The 14109-nt window shown below is 31.2% G+C and overlaps 3 protein-coding genes across 7 annotated transcripts in view; 2 read left to right on the top strand and 1 right to left on the bottom strand.

Annotated features, from left to right (window-relative positions):
- The window catches only part of LOC122533729 (cuticle protein 21-like), a 27207-nt gene extending 19549 nt beyond the window's left edge, over nt 1-7658 (bottom strand). The window contains exons 1-3 of one of the 4 annotated variants that reach the window (XM_043663732.1): nt 7565-7658; nt 6649-7082; nt 6412-6609 (exon numbers count right to left, since the gene is read on the bottom strand). In XM_043663732.1, the coding sequence (XP_043519667.1) occupies nt 6477-6609; nt 6649-7082; nt 7565-7576 (579 nt within the window). In that variant the 5' untranslated portion in view covers nt 7577-7658 and the 3' untranslated portion in view covers nt 6412-6476. Of the gene's footprint in view, nt 1-6411; nt 7083-7564 lie in introns of those variants that run through there. The other 3 variants (XM_043663730.1, XM_043663729.1, XM_043663728.1) reach the window with 3 other exon arrangements.
- LOC122533722 (structural maintenance of chromosomes protein 6) overlaps nt 1-14109 on the top strand; it is an 18144-nt gene that overhangs the window by 801 nt on the left and 3234 nt on the right. The window contains exons 3-19 of one of the 2 annotated variants that reach the window (XM_043663708.1): nt 7-159; nt 271-515; nt 1125-1244; nt 1332-1462; nt 1689-1889; nt 1970-2166; nt 2273-2419; nt 2484-2668; nt 2753-3063; nt 3135-3354; nt 3431-3601; nt 3666-3853; nt 3944-4109; nt 4196-4309; nt 4378-4575; nt 4656-4789; nt 4902-4943. In XM_043663708.1, the coding sequence (XP_043519643.1) occupies nt 7-159; nt 271-515; nt 1125-1244; nt 1332-1462; nt 1689-1889; nt 1970-2166; nt 2273-2419; nt 2484-2668; nt 2753-3063; nt 3135-3354; nt 3431-3601; nt 3666-3853; nt 3944-4109; nt 4196-4309; nt 4378-4575; nt 4656-4789; nt 4902-4935 (2915 nt within the window). In that variant the 3' untranslated portion in view covers nt 4936-4943. Of the gene's footprint in view, nt 1-6; nt 160-270; nt 516-1124; nt 1245-1331; nt 1463-1688; nt 1890-1969; nt 2167-2272; nt 2420-2483; nt 2669-2752; nt 3064-3134; nt 3355-3430; nt 3602-3665; nt 3854-3943; nt 4110-4195; nt 4310-4377; nt 4576-4655; nt 4790-4901; nt 5326-14109 lie in introns of those variants that run through there. The other variant, XM_043663707.1, reaches the window with a different exon arrangement.
- The window catches only part of LOC122533727 (larval cuticle protein A3A-like), a 1222-nt gene continuing 999 nt past the window's right edge, over nt 13887-14109 (top strand). The window contains exon 1 of the mRNA XM_043663726.1: nt 13887-14032. Within this exon, the coding sequence (XP_043519661.1) occupies nt 14021-14032 (12 nt within the window). The 5' untranslated portion in view covers nt 13887-14020. The remainder of the gene's footprint in view (nt 14033-14109) is intronic.

The raw sequence follows: 14109 nt of genomic DNA on the forward strand, positions 1-14109 counted from the left end.
GTTTAGATTTTATAAAAAAAGGAAAAAATTCAGCTACTATCGAAATAAGTTTATTCAATAAGGGATCTATGGCATACAAACCTGACGTTTATGGTGATTCGATAACAGTTCTTCGGAGTATTGGGACTACATCTTCTTATAAATTAAAGAATTGGAGAGGTAATATCACTGCATTCATACTATACAAGTTGTTGTTATTTATGAAAGCATTATTTATAGTTTAATTTTCACTTGTATTTAAATGAATCTATTTTGAATTGTTTATCATAGGCGAAGTGATTTCAACGAAACGAAACGAACTGAATAATATATTACGAGCAATGAATATTCAAATAGACAATCCTATTTCTATATTAAATCAAGATATATCCAGAACATTTTTAGTATCATCCAAACCAGAAGAAAAGTATGAATTGTTTATGAAAGCAACGTTACTAGATATAATTGGTATCAATTATAAAGAAGCTAAATTAATATGTGAACAAGAATATCAAAAATTGAGACAGTATAATGAGGTATGTATTTGTTATATTTTTGGAATAAAAACTATTTGATGTACAGTCAAATCTCTATAACTCGGAAATTTTCTTTATTTTGTTTCACCGTAAATATTTTTTTACAACTTGAAATATAAAGATCCATTAACTTGAATTATTTGTCATATGTTTAGTACATATTTTACATTTATAATTTGAATAAAAAATTTAGTACAAGTGTAGAATCTTTACAAGCCAAATTTAATCAATATTTAATCAATCTATATTTAATCTATATTTAATCAATTGATCTAATAGGATTGGATTGATTCTCACAATTAAAAAAGATTAAAGGAATAACTAACTAATTTTTTCATTTTTCACTTCCTTCTGTATACTCTAGTTATCTTCTTTCTTATAAAAATTATATATTCTTATAAAAATTATTATATATTATATATTCTTATAATAATTATTATATATTTATTATATAAAAATTGTACATAAAAAGTTTCCATAAGTTAAATATCTATTTGTTAACCTTTTCTTACTCAAAAATATTCTGTAAGATGAAACTATAATATGAAGATTTTTTTCTTTATTCTTGAGATTTGAATTATTGAGATTTGACTAATATATATTGCATAGATTTTAGCAGATGTTAGAAAAGAGGTAGAAGAACTAAAAAAAAATATAAAAAGGGCAGAAGAAATCGATAAATTTCGCGATGAAGTAATCGATCTCGATAAGGAATTACTTTGGGCAATTGTAAGTAATATATATTTAATATATATTATTTAGTAAAAATTATTTAATTTTTTAAAAAATTTTAGAAATATATACTTTATTACATAGGCTATAGCAGAAGAAACAAAGTTACAAAACACTGAACAAGTTTTTAAAAAATGCCAAGATACTTTTAAACAAGTTCAAGATATAGGATCATCTACAGAATCAAAAGATAAAGAAATAAATACAAAAATTCAGTACGAATTATTTATATTATTATTTTTATTAATAATCAAATAACGACATTACTTTGGAGCTCCTTCAGTGACGTATATCTTATATTTCTATTATTAGCGTATGAAGATGATAACATTTCTTATCATTTTCATACTGCATGCTGTAATGCAATGATTCACAATTTGGTCTGGTTTCCGTAATAAAATATAATACATTAATTTATAATAAATGCTGTTTTATTTATAGGAAATTAGAAGAAGAAATTAAATCTGCAGAGGAAGAAGTCAATAATAATTCTGAAATATATAATAAAACAAAACAAGAATATAGTACAAATAAAGACATGCATTCAATTAAAATACGTGAATGGCGTTCTGTTCAAAACAAAATTAAAAGATTAGAAGATGATATTGGTATACTTTGCAAGGAAATACATAGATTAGAAAGGTTAATAAATATAATTTTTTTTTGCATTTATACAATGTCAATTTTATATAACGCTATTACATCTACACTTTTATTTTTAGTGGCGATAATGCAGAAAAAAGTGAAAGAAATGAAATGAAACAACAATTAGCTGAATTAGAACAAAAACTAGATGAAACTGAGGCGTTATTACGAACTAATCAAACTTGTCAAATGCATCTGGAAACCGACAAGATGCGTCTTTTGAAAGAAGTTCAAGCTTCAAAAATAGAAATTAATAATTGTGAAAAACGTATAGGTAAGAATCGTATTATTTCTAAGTTAATTGCTTTCATAATATTATTAGTAAATTCATATCGCAGTACAAAATATAAAATTAAATAGCATCTTTTTTTTTTGTAAAGAAAAAATTAAATTAGATTTAAATGCAAGGAAAAAAGATTCTGATAATACATTAACTGTATTTGGGCGAAATATACCACGTCTTTTAAGAAGAATTGAAGAAGAATATAGTAATGGACGTTTTAGAGAAAAGCCACGAGGTCCACTTGGTAAGATAAGATTTATTTTACGTCTATGACTATATTTGATTTATTACATGTTCTTTATATTTAGGAGCGTACATAAAAATGAAAGATTCAGCATGGGCTCCTGCTGTTGAACATTATTTAGGAGCAAGTACTTTTAGTACATTTTGTGTAGATAACAGTCACGATGCCAAAGTATTAAATACAATTATGAGAGAAATTTATTTAAACGAAAGAACTCCACAAATTATATGTAGTAAATTTTATAATACTGTAAGAAAATTAATTCGCAGTTTACGTCCTAGTGTGTATATGGTATAAGTAGATCGTATATATTTATATACGTATATGTTTTAGGTTCATGATGTCCATGCACATTGTACCAAATCATCGCATTATTCCAATCTCTTGGATGCAATGGATATATCAGATCCAGTGATCGTTAATTGTTTAATCGATCAGCGAGAAGTTGAATGTATTCTATTAATTCCATCTAGCAAAGAAGCGGCCGAAATTATGTCTAATGCTTCTAAAGTTCCACGGAATTGTAAAAGGGCTTTCACTCAACGGGGTGATACGTTCTACCCAGATCCACACTACAGAAGTTATGGTGGACCGCGTAGCTTAAAAGCTAGATTTCTTCAAGTTTCTATCACAGATTCTATTAAGTATGATTCTTATTTTCTTTCAAGTCTTTTTCTTCTTACTTCAAATATTACAAATATAATTTTATAATTAGTGCTTTGGAAGAAGAGATTCGTACTATAGATAACGAAAAAAATGCTGCCATTATGTCATACAGAACAGCTAGTGAAAAAGAAAAACGTATAAGTTCTGAGTTAAGTTCTGTTAGTGCAAAAGTCACAAAACTTCGTACTATTCAAAATCAATGTAAAGCATCAATCGCTGATCTAAAAGATAAAATTGAGGATAATGAAGCTATATCTGTGACTGTTTTTGTAAGTTATATCTAGATATAAATATCATTTTGTCAGTATTTGAATATTATGTGAATTTCTATCTTATTTTACACAGAAAAATGAATTAAATGAGTTGGAGAAGAAATTACGCCAAGAAAAGTTTGAAGAATCAAACCTGAATGCTAATGTACTTCAATTACAGAAAACAATTGAATCTTTAGAAGAAGAAGTTAAACGTCACAGAGAACTAAGGCAAAATCTAGATTCCAAAATTAATCCTTTAAAGGTATATAAGGAATATAATTTAGTTTTATTAATATATATTACTTTATTATGATTTTTTTATATAGCAAAGCATAAAAGAACTACAGAATGAAAAAGAAGCACTTCATGCAAAAACTCGTCATGCTACAAAAAGATTACTGGTAGCACGCCAAGCTTTACAGAATGCGACGGCAGAATTTGAACAGCAGCAAAGATGTACGGAAAAAGCAATATCGGATGCTAGAAATCGATGTGATAGAATAGATACGACAAGGTTAATGAAATGAATGTCTGCCTATAAAAATTTTAAGGGGAATTTAACACGACAATATGTGTAACATTAAATGATTTAATATCTTTTCAGGTCAATTAATGAGATTGAAAGATTGTCTAAAGATTTGAAGTATAAAATCCGTGAAATAGAACGTATGTTTGGTTCAATAAAAGAATTACGCAAAGAATTAAAAGAAAAAGAAGCAAAATTTGGCAAAGATATACATTTGGTTTCTCAAATTGAAAAAAATTACCAAGTGAATTATAAAATTTTATACATGAAGTTACTTAACTTATTATTTATATATTTATATATTTGCTTATGTTTGTATGTATCTTACAGATGCATTTAGAACGACTAGACTCTCGAAAGAAGTTGTTTCTTAACATGAAACATATGTATGGCGAAAAAATTCAGAATTCGTTCTCAAATGTGCTTGCTTTACGAAATAAAAAAGTATGTGTATCTTTTGATTGAAAGAAAGGAACAATTGATGATATATTTTTAATTAATTGTTCTTGCAGGGTATCATAAAAATTGATCACGCCCGAAAAGTACTTGAACTTGAAGTATATTCGCCAAACGATAATAAAAGACCAATTAATGATGCAAAGTCATTATCAGGTGGTGAAAGATCATATTCCACTGTTGCCTTTATTTTAGCACTTTGGGATTGTACCGGATTGCCTTTTTATTTTCTTGATGAATTTGACGTCTTTATGGTATAAGTTTATGGGTATTACAATTCCTTAATCTGTATATAATAATTGATGTTATAGTAATTAATTGTCATTTTAATTAGGATAAGGTAAACCGCCGTATTATAATGGACATTCTTTTGGATCATACTAAAATGCATCCACAAAGTCAATTCACATTTTTGACACCTCTAGACACGTCTAATATTCTTGCAGAAGATTATGTAACAATTCATAAGTAAGTTGTCTATGTTATATAATTAAATTTAAGATAAATTTGTGTTCCTAAGATGCGATATGAATAAAAAGGATAACTTTTATATATTACATTTTATATATTACATTTTTAGGCTAGCTCCGCCAGAAAGAGGAAGTCAAAAGTAAAAAAAAAAGTATTTCATAATTGAGTACAAGTCACAATATTTTATTTAAATGTATTTTTCTATTGTTTTCGAATTTTATATGAAATACGTTAATATAATATATATTAGTTAAAAGGCAAAATACTTAATTAGATTAAGTACTGTGTTTGTTGATTAGAACGTCAACAATGTGATTTATATCTGTTGAAGTCAAACGTTAAGAGACTACTGTATAAAGATAAACTTTAGTAAATTTCTGATTAAAAGTGAAACACATCTTTGACTTAGTTTAAAGACGTCTTGCTAAATAAATGCATGCAGGTATGTAAATCATGTAAGATATATTTTTGTACTCGTAAAAGTAATATATCCGTAGCCATAGTTTTGTTAAATAAAATCCAACCAAAACAAAGCGTTTATTTTTATAAAAATTGAATTAGGTTGATAGTTTTATTTATTGTTCTACGGGGTATTTTTGATTCGATGATACAATCAGAAAGAATGCAACTCTACATTAAAAAAAAAAAAAGAATAAATCTAAGAGAAAGAATAAAATATTTTCATTTGAAGCTCCGTCTTCAAGTGTAGAATTAGCCAAATTCAAGTATATTTGATAGATCTTCAAACTCGATTTTCTCAAAAATGAAGCCTCAAGTGAAACAATTGTATTTTCCATTTTTTCATGTAGAATCACTCCTTTTCGAGTTGTACCCATCGGGTCGGAAACATCCTGTATACTGTTGAAGTATTAAATTTCTACTAGACTGAAAAAATAATGTATTTCTTTTGTAACGTCAGAGATTCATGCAACTGTGTATACTATTTCACGCCACACTTTGATCGAATATCATCTCGGAATCAATTATGAATATGCTCGATTAAGTGATAAAAACGTTCACGAAAGAAAGTATGTTGGTTCGTAAGTAGATCAAGGTTTGCACCATTGCAAGAATCTGGTTTGCCTGGAGTTTCCGATTAACGCAACGGCTTACATTACGTGCATTACACACGAACGATGCGTGTGAAGTGTAGTTACCATTGTGTAATCAGCAACATTGGCACTGGCAGAGAAAGTGTTGGAGATCGATGCCTGTCCGTGAATCGTCAATGGAAACGGCAGCAAACGTATATTAAGAATAATTGAAAATACAAGGGCAAGATTGTCCTATTTCATATCATTTATAAACTCTTCGATCCTTTCGTATCATCAATGATGCGTTTATTATATTTAACGTTATTTATTATATTTAATATATTTATACAAATGATTTTATGACGTCGTCGCTTCAATTTTTCAGCATTGAAATGTGTTCAGACTCACTGTGTCATTTTCAAAGCACCGCTGGAGATGAAATATCCAACCGTCTCGTTACTGAAAAGTTACAGAGAGTGAAACTGAAACTGAAAACCGTTCTAAACTAAAAAAAAAAAAAAATACTCAGCCAGAACGGTGGAAGAAGAGTGAAGGAAGAAAAGAAAGAGCACAACCGTTTTCACATACTTGCTAAAAAAGAAACATATTTATTCGACAAACAAAGTTCCTAAACCTATGGATCATCGGATTCAGTGGATCAAAGCTTGAGCAGGGGCGGCGTATGCGAAGGGGGCAGCAGCGAATTTGGCAACGGGAGCGGCGTACGCGAGCGGAGCAGCGGCGATTTTGGCGACTGGCGCTGCGTAAGCGACTGGAGCGGCGATTTTGGCAACGGGAGCGGCGTAGGCGAGCGGAGCGGCGGCGATTTTAGCGACTGGAGCGGCGGCGATTTTTGCTACTGGAGCAGCGGCGACGATGGGGGCAGCAGCTGCCTCTTTGCGGACCACGGCGTTGAATCCATTTACTGGATCAGCGACGTAATCGACTATGCGTGTGGTCCCGTCAGCCTCGAGGAGGGAGTAGCTGCCTTGGACGACGTCTCCGTCGCGTGTCTCCTGCTGGCTCTTGGCGTCGCCGGTCAAACTGTCGTGCACGTTGTAAGCGTAGCTGTATTGAGGATGGGGGTCGTAGTCGGCGTCGACGGCCTTGGCTACCACTGCCTTAGCCACGGGGGCAGCAGCCACTGCAACTGGCGCCGAGTAAGCCAAGTGCGCCGCTGGAGCGTAGGTCAAAGGTTCCGCCGTGCGGAGGAATCCAGCGTTGGCTGCTGCTACGAACGCGGCGAGGACGATGAACTGCGAACAATTAGTCGTGATTAGATGGAAATTTTTGGCGGTGAACATTTGTAATTGATTTTTTTAGCTGAACGAAGCTTCAAATAAATTGTTCACTGCGCTACGATTACTGACAGTGTTATCACATAGATGGTAGATGATTTTAATTGTAAGTGTAAATTGATTTATGTAGACTCTACTAGTTTAATTTCTAAGGATAGCGGTGCTACACCTATAATAGTATGCACGTGGAGGATTATCGAAGTTAGGAGACGTGCGTTTCACTTTCAATCGAGCACAGAATAAAAAGCACCGATCGGAAATGTACTGTAGACTAAATGAACATTTTTATCCAGAAAAGAAAGTCGAATAAATCGAGGTAAAGTACGAGAAATAAAAAATTTTGCTATGGAAGTAAGTGCGTCTTGATGGTTGAGAGGAGAGCTTCGTAAGTAAAAGTTCGCTCCTCGAACAAATTACAATTACTCCTAAGTTCGTAATACCTTGAAGGCCATTGTAGCTCGTTTGATTGGAAGATCTCTCGATCTGTCTGTCTGTGATGCGAATGATACCACAGACGGGTGGTTTTCGGCTTTTATACAGCGCGGCCAGGACCCACGGGGCACGCTGACGTAACTGGGTGACGGTACCTTCGATTTGCGGCCGCCGAGTGGTCACAAAATTGAGCAAGAAATCGGACTACGCCCAACACGAACAATTCGATCAGCCGACGATAACCGTTGGACCATTGTGGACACCTTCTCTGTCGATTAGGACTAGGCCACGTCCTTGCCACGAGTTACTTAATCCTTCCTTGAGACTTCTCTTCGATGGAAACGCCCTATCTGCTTCTTTCCCTACGCTTTTCCTTCGTTATTGATTATTCTTAAACACGTATAATTTATTGCTTTTTTTTTTGTTTTTGTCACGTTGTGCTTAAAATTTAATATCTTTCTTTTTAAATTAATATCTATTAATTTAATATCTGTCTTTTTAAATTCATATCTATTAATTTATTATCTATCTTTTTAAATTAATATCTATTAATTTAATATCTATCTTTTTAAATTCATATCTATTAATTTAATATCTATGTTTTTAAATTAATATCTATTAATTTAATATCTATCTTTTTAAATTCATATCTATTAATTTAATATCTGTCTTTTTAAATTCATATCTATTAATTTAATATCTATCTTTTTAAATTAATATCTATTAATTTAATGTCTTTTTAAATTCATATCTATTAATTTATTATCTATCTTTTTAAATTAATATTAATTTAGTATCTATCTTTTTAAATTAATATCAATTTAGTATCTATCTTTTTAAATTAATATCTATTGATTTATTATCTATCTTTTTAAATTAATATCTATTAATTTAATATCTATCTTTTTAAATTCATATCTATTAATTTAATATCTATCTTTTTAAATTAATATCCATTAATTTAATATTGCTTAAAATTTGCTTAAACTTTAATATCTATTTTTTTAAATTAATATCTGCGGCGTACGTTTAAATATTTATATATTAAAATTATGTTCTTTTTTTTGTTCTTTGTAGGTCTCGCACTTGATACACATACGTGCACTGAAATTGGATGTTATTTTTATATTATGAAGATATTTATAGCAACCCATCGAAATGCAGGCAGTTTATTGAATTATAAATTGATAATAAGCTTAATTATTAATTACGTAGAATTGTGTAATTACTAATTATTTCGATGTTCTCGATTTAGAAGCACATTAACTACCTGTGCTAATACATAAAAGTATAAATTATGTTTTCTTCACCTCAATGGAACAATATTCCATTTCATTAAATATAGCGATTTTGAATATAAAATTAAGACACTTTGTTGGCTTTGCAACCTACTCGATGCATTATATACATTATCGTGTAAAGAAAAGTGAAAGTGTCGAGGAAAATGTACACGCCAAATTACAGTTGATGTTCACTGTAATTATAACTCGTTCTTTGCATCGACTTCGAAAAAATGTTAAACGCAGCACACCCATAGTTATATTTGTTGAGACATAACTGTTTTTTTCAAAATATGTAACGTACGGAAATGATACTCAAACGTAAATCTACTTATTTGACACTTTATTCAGCTATTTTTCAAACTTCAATTTCTTTCGTGCAATGTTAAAATAAAACACACGTTGGAGTTGATTTTAATTCGCACGGACATAGTGGAACGTTCCTTTTCTCGTTTATTAATGATTATTCGATGTTTAAGTGCCACTGAAGATGTCTAACTGCTTGCATTCGATTTTTTATTATCGTTCATTTCACTACAATCTCATGAAAGTCCAATCTTAATTCTTCGTTCAAATTATTTTCTCCATCGTATGTATGTACGTCGTAATTAATTCATTGCCACATGCGTACGAGTATTGCCATGCAACTTGTGAAATAAAAAGATATAAGTGAGCGTAGATGAAATGAAAAATTAAACTAAATATAATATAAAATAAATGCAAATCTATTCGAGAAATTTAAATCGAAATCGTGCACCGTCAAAACCACTCGAACATAACATGCATACCTCGAGAAGAGTAGGAGCACGATAATTTAAATGAAATAATTGTTTGCAACCGGTTGTTATACTATAAGCCAATGAAAAAAAAGAATATATTGTATCGCATGACCTTGAGTTCTTCCATAATTGGTGAAATCAACCGGTCTTTTTTTTCATTGGTGTGAAAAAAAAAAAAATAAGAAGAGAACGAGGTTGCGGTTATCGGTGACGTAAGAAGTTGATGACGTAAGAGACTGATCGAATTTTGCACGATTAACGGGTGTATAGGGAAACTTTTATTATGTCGAACTTATTAGAGAGACATTGTTTTTGCTGGATCGCCTTTAATATCTTTTTCTTGTTCGTCTAGACCCACACTGCAGGAGACACTTTTAATCAGAATGTAAATGACAAATGGACAAAGGATACTGAGACTTTATTTGTAAAAAGAAGAGAATTAAAGTTCGTTCGTTTCTTTCTTTTTTTTTTCAGATTAGCTAGCTGTACCATGAGGCAAAATGAAGCAATGAAGACTACTAAAAAAAAAAATCTATCCTCGTTGTGAAAAAATCCAATAGTCTTGATATTTTTATTGCTTCAGAAGAAAAAAAAAACAGTTGTAAATAATTAAGAATATAAAACAGATAAAACGTTCACACAAGGTGTGCACAATATTTGAAAGAAAGAAAAGAGCTTCAGTATCATTGGAGGTATTAAATTTCTTTTTAAAAAGAGACTCAACAATTCAATGTTTCAGAAAAAGAACTTTCTGTCCCAAAAACAAGAAATCCGACACCACCAGGAATGTTAAGGTATTCATTCTTGCCGAAAAAGTGACCTATTCAATCAACGTTTCGACACTTTTGATATTTTTATTGCTTCAGAAGAAAAAAAAAAAAAAAAACAGTTGTAAATAATTAAGAATATAAAACAGGTAAAACGTTCACACAAGGTGTGCACAATATTTGAAAGAAAAGAGCTTCAGTATCATTGGAGGTATTAAATTTCTTTTTAAAAAGAGACTCAACAATTCAATGTTTCAGAAAAAGAACTTTCTGTCCCAAAAACAAGAAATGTGGCACCACCAAGAATGTTAAGGTATTCATTCTTGTCGAAAAAGTGACCTATTCAATCAACGTTTCGACACAACGCACCGACTCTGACAAAATTTCCTGGTATCCGGCGCAATTAGTAAAGCGAGTGAATAATGCGGGGTAAAAGAAGAGTAGGAAGAGAAGAGGAGACATTAAAATTCCAGCGGGCAGTGAGCAACAAGTGCGGAAGGCCTAAATTCGAGTTGTGACATTGACTTCACGACTACAGGCTTTTGCCTAGAGAACCGTGGAAGACGGACGTTCCAATTTTGAGTGAGAATCAGTTCAATTGCTTGATGGCTCAAGGCAATTCCATCGATCGATCGTGTTCGTTCTGACCTTCATTACGAAAATGTAATACTTAAATACCAATACCAATACTTAAATACTCATACTGCTTGAATACTCATACCATAATCTTTGCGTTATTTTAATCTTCTGAATGCGATAGATACATCAGATGCAGTGATATCGTTAATTGATTAATTCAGTCGATCAGCGAAAAGTCGAATGTATGTCTGTTAATTTCAATCTGGCAAGCAGCTGAAATTATGCTTGATATTTGTTGTGTAATGTATAATGAAATTATGTCTCGCGAAGTTCCGTGGAATTGCAAAAGAGCTTTCACTCAACGAGTTGACACGTTTTTTTCTTTTTTTTTATCTAGATGGACACTGTGAAACTACTGTACTATGTATACTATCTGATATTATAGATATTATATATACTAAACTATATAGTGTACTATGTATACTATCTTATATATTATATATACTAGACTATATAGTGTACTATGTATACTATCTTAAATATTATAGATATTATATATACTAGATACTAGATAGATTAGATACTGGATACTAATTTCCATTAATTATAGATATTATTATACTGTAGTAGATTATGTTAGAGTATAGCTTATACTAGATTATAGATTACACTAGAATATAAATTATACTAGATTATAGATTATAGATATAGATATAAATTATATTATAGATTATAGTTATAGATATTATAGATTATATTAGATACTGTTATACTAGATTATAGATTATAGATAATTATAGGTACTATTAGATTATAAATTATACTATATATTAGATTATATATATACTATTATACTATTCTATTACACTCTTCACACCATTAAGAACGACTTTTCCTCGTTTCCTTTTTTAAATCTTAAATATTATAAAGTTCCTTCCTTATAATCAGTGAAATTTAAAGCAGGAGATTCGCAGCATAAACAACGAAAAGAAAGAAAAATACTGCCGGATGCAGAACACCTCGTGAAAAAGAAAAACATGTACAGTGAAAACACAGAGTCGATTTTGGATCAAGATCGGTACAGATTGTTCGATGGCCCCCGAGGCAATTCGATCGATTCCACGTGGGCTTTGCGATTTCTTCTGGCCCACCTATTTATTCTTTATGAAAGTGCTCCACTTCTGTTTCACCGGCGACGTTAGATATGACGCAACGATCAAGATAGATCGGGATCCAACCAGCCACATACATATGTCGTTCGAAAGTTTCGCGACCGCCTCCTCCTTCTCGTTTCTCTGGCTCTTTCTTTCTTTCCTAGCGTCGCATCGGAATTTTGGAAATCGAAATTTAGAAAATCGATTTGCATTCAACCGGCGCCGGAAATGCCAAAATTCTTGGAAACGATGATGATGACTCTTAATCACGATTAGACTGTGAATTCACATTTTTATGGACTAAAAGGAAGAATCGAATAATAACTAAAGGGTAAATTACATAAATTGAGATCTCTTTCTTCTGTGTGTTCAACTCTGTTCTAACAAATCTTTATCCATGTTTTTTTTTTTTAATTATTTCTCCGATGTTACAATGAGTAATTTATTTTGATATATTTTATATGTTACAGGCATCCCATAGTATATATTTGAATTTTCTACAAATTAAAATTAAATTAACTCACGTTTCAGAATGAAGTAAAAGTTTAGTGGTATGATTTACATACGTTTGGTAAGAGTTTCAAAGTTTGAAGTATGAATAAAGTAAAAGTGGGAGAAAATGGAGCAGGATTAGTTGGTTGATTGACTGATATGACACTTTCATCATGTGATTCTTTCATATGATAATGACATAAAATTTTGTTTTGTAAGATAGAATAAAATAGACTAAATAAATAGAATAAAACTTTATTTTGTAAGATAGAATAAAATAGACTAAATAAATAGAATGGCATAGAATTTTATTTTGTAAGAACAAAAATATTAAAAATCAGATTGTTTAAACTGTTGTCTACGATAGCAGATGATGTTAGCCTGATTCGTTTGTCTATTTCTTTCAGATCATTGAACCAGACAAGGTCTCGTAAAGACGGAATCTCTCCCAATCAGTTGTAAAATATACCTGCACAAATTCGATGAATTGTAATTCGAAATTAATTGTAGAAGATTGAAATTACATCGTAATGGAACTGAGAATGTACAAATAATTAAGTCTAGTATAAAAAAAAAAGACTCAACTTAAATGTGGAGAGAAGAATTTTTTATCTGTATGATATTTTTCAAAATGTTTGTCAAATATTGCACGATCAATTTAAAATGTATCGTGACGATATTCGGGAAAGCTGACCTCGATTGTTCACTGCAAAAGCCACTTACGATATTACATAACGCAGAAGGAGATCTTTTTCTTTCAGAAAAGTCGTCGCTATGACTGTGGATTTTAAAGACGCGAAAATTCGCAGAGATAAAAAAATATGTAAGGTACCAAAACAATAGACGTACACGTTGTAATCATCCTTAGCTGCGTTCATACAAAAGTACAAATTTCCATAAAAATCTACCCTTTCAGCCATCAGAAATTGGAACAAAATTATTACAAATAATCAAGCAGCTCTCCTCAAAGCTTTATCACTTATCAAATAATACTAAATTGGTGTCAAGATGGAGCTGAATTTCTTGTAAGGGAAGCTATTAAGATACGCAGCTTCATCCAATTAATTTCAACAAATTAATTTCACTGTTAATGGGGTATCGGTCATTAACAACCAATTCATTTCATTACCAATGCCCTTTCGCTTCTAGTCTATTTACAATAAAAAAGAATAAAAAAAGAAACACGATCGAGCATATGGTACTTTGTCCGCGCTCCGCCCATATACGGGCCAAGTTCAAGTACGGTACCACTGATCCGATCTGCAACCAAACTTCGAAAGTCCGGTAAAACCTGAACAATTTGGTGGGGAGTATAAATGGTAGCGGGCGATCGTTGGTATATAAAGCAGTCCGAAATAACGTTTGACATCATCAGTCGCTCAGCCGATTCAAATCAACCAAATCTTCTTAACAATGGCCTTCAAGGTTTGTAAAACATCCACTCGACTTTAGTCCCTAGTAGTCGAGATCGATTCACTTTGTTACGATTATTATCAAAAAAA

The sequence above is a fragment of the Frieseomelitta varia genome, unplaced genomic scaffold (assembly GCF_011392965.1).
Source record: "Frieseomelitta varia isolate USP_RPSP 00005682 unplaced genomic scaffold, Fvar_1.2 scaffold_548, whole genome shotgun sequence".
NCBI lineage: Eukaryota > Metazoa > Arthropoda > Insecta > Hymenoptera > Apidae > Frieseomelitta > Frieseomelitta varia.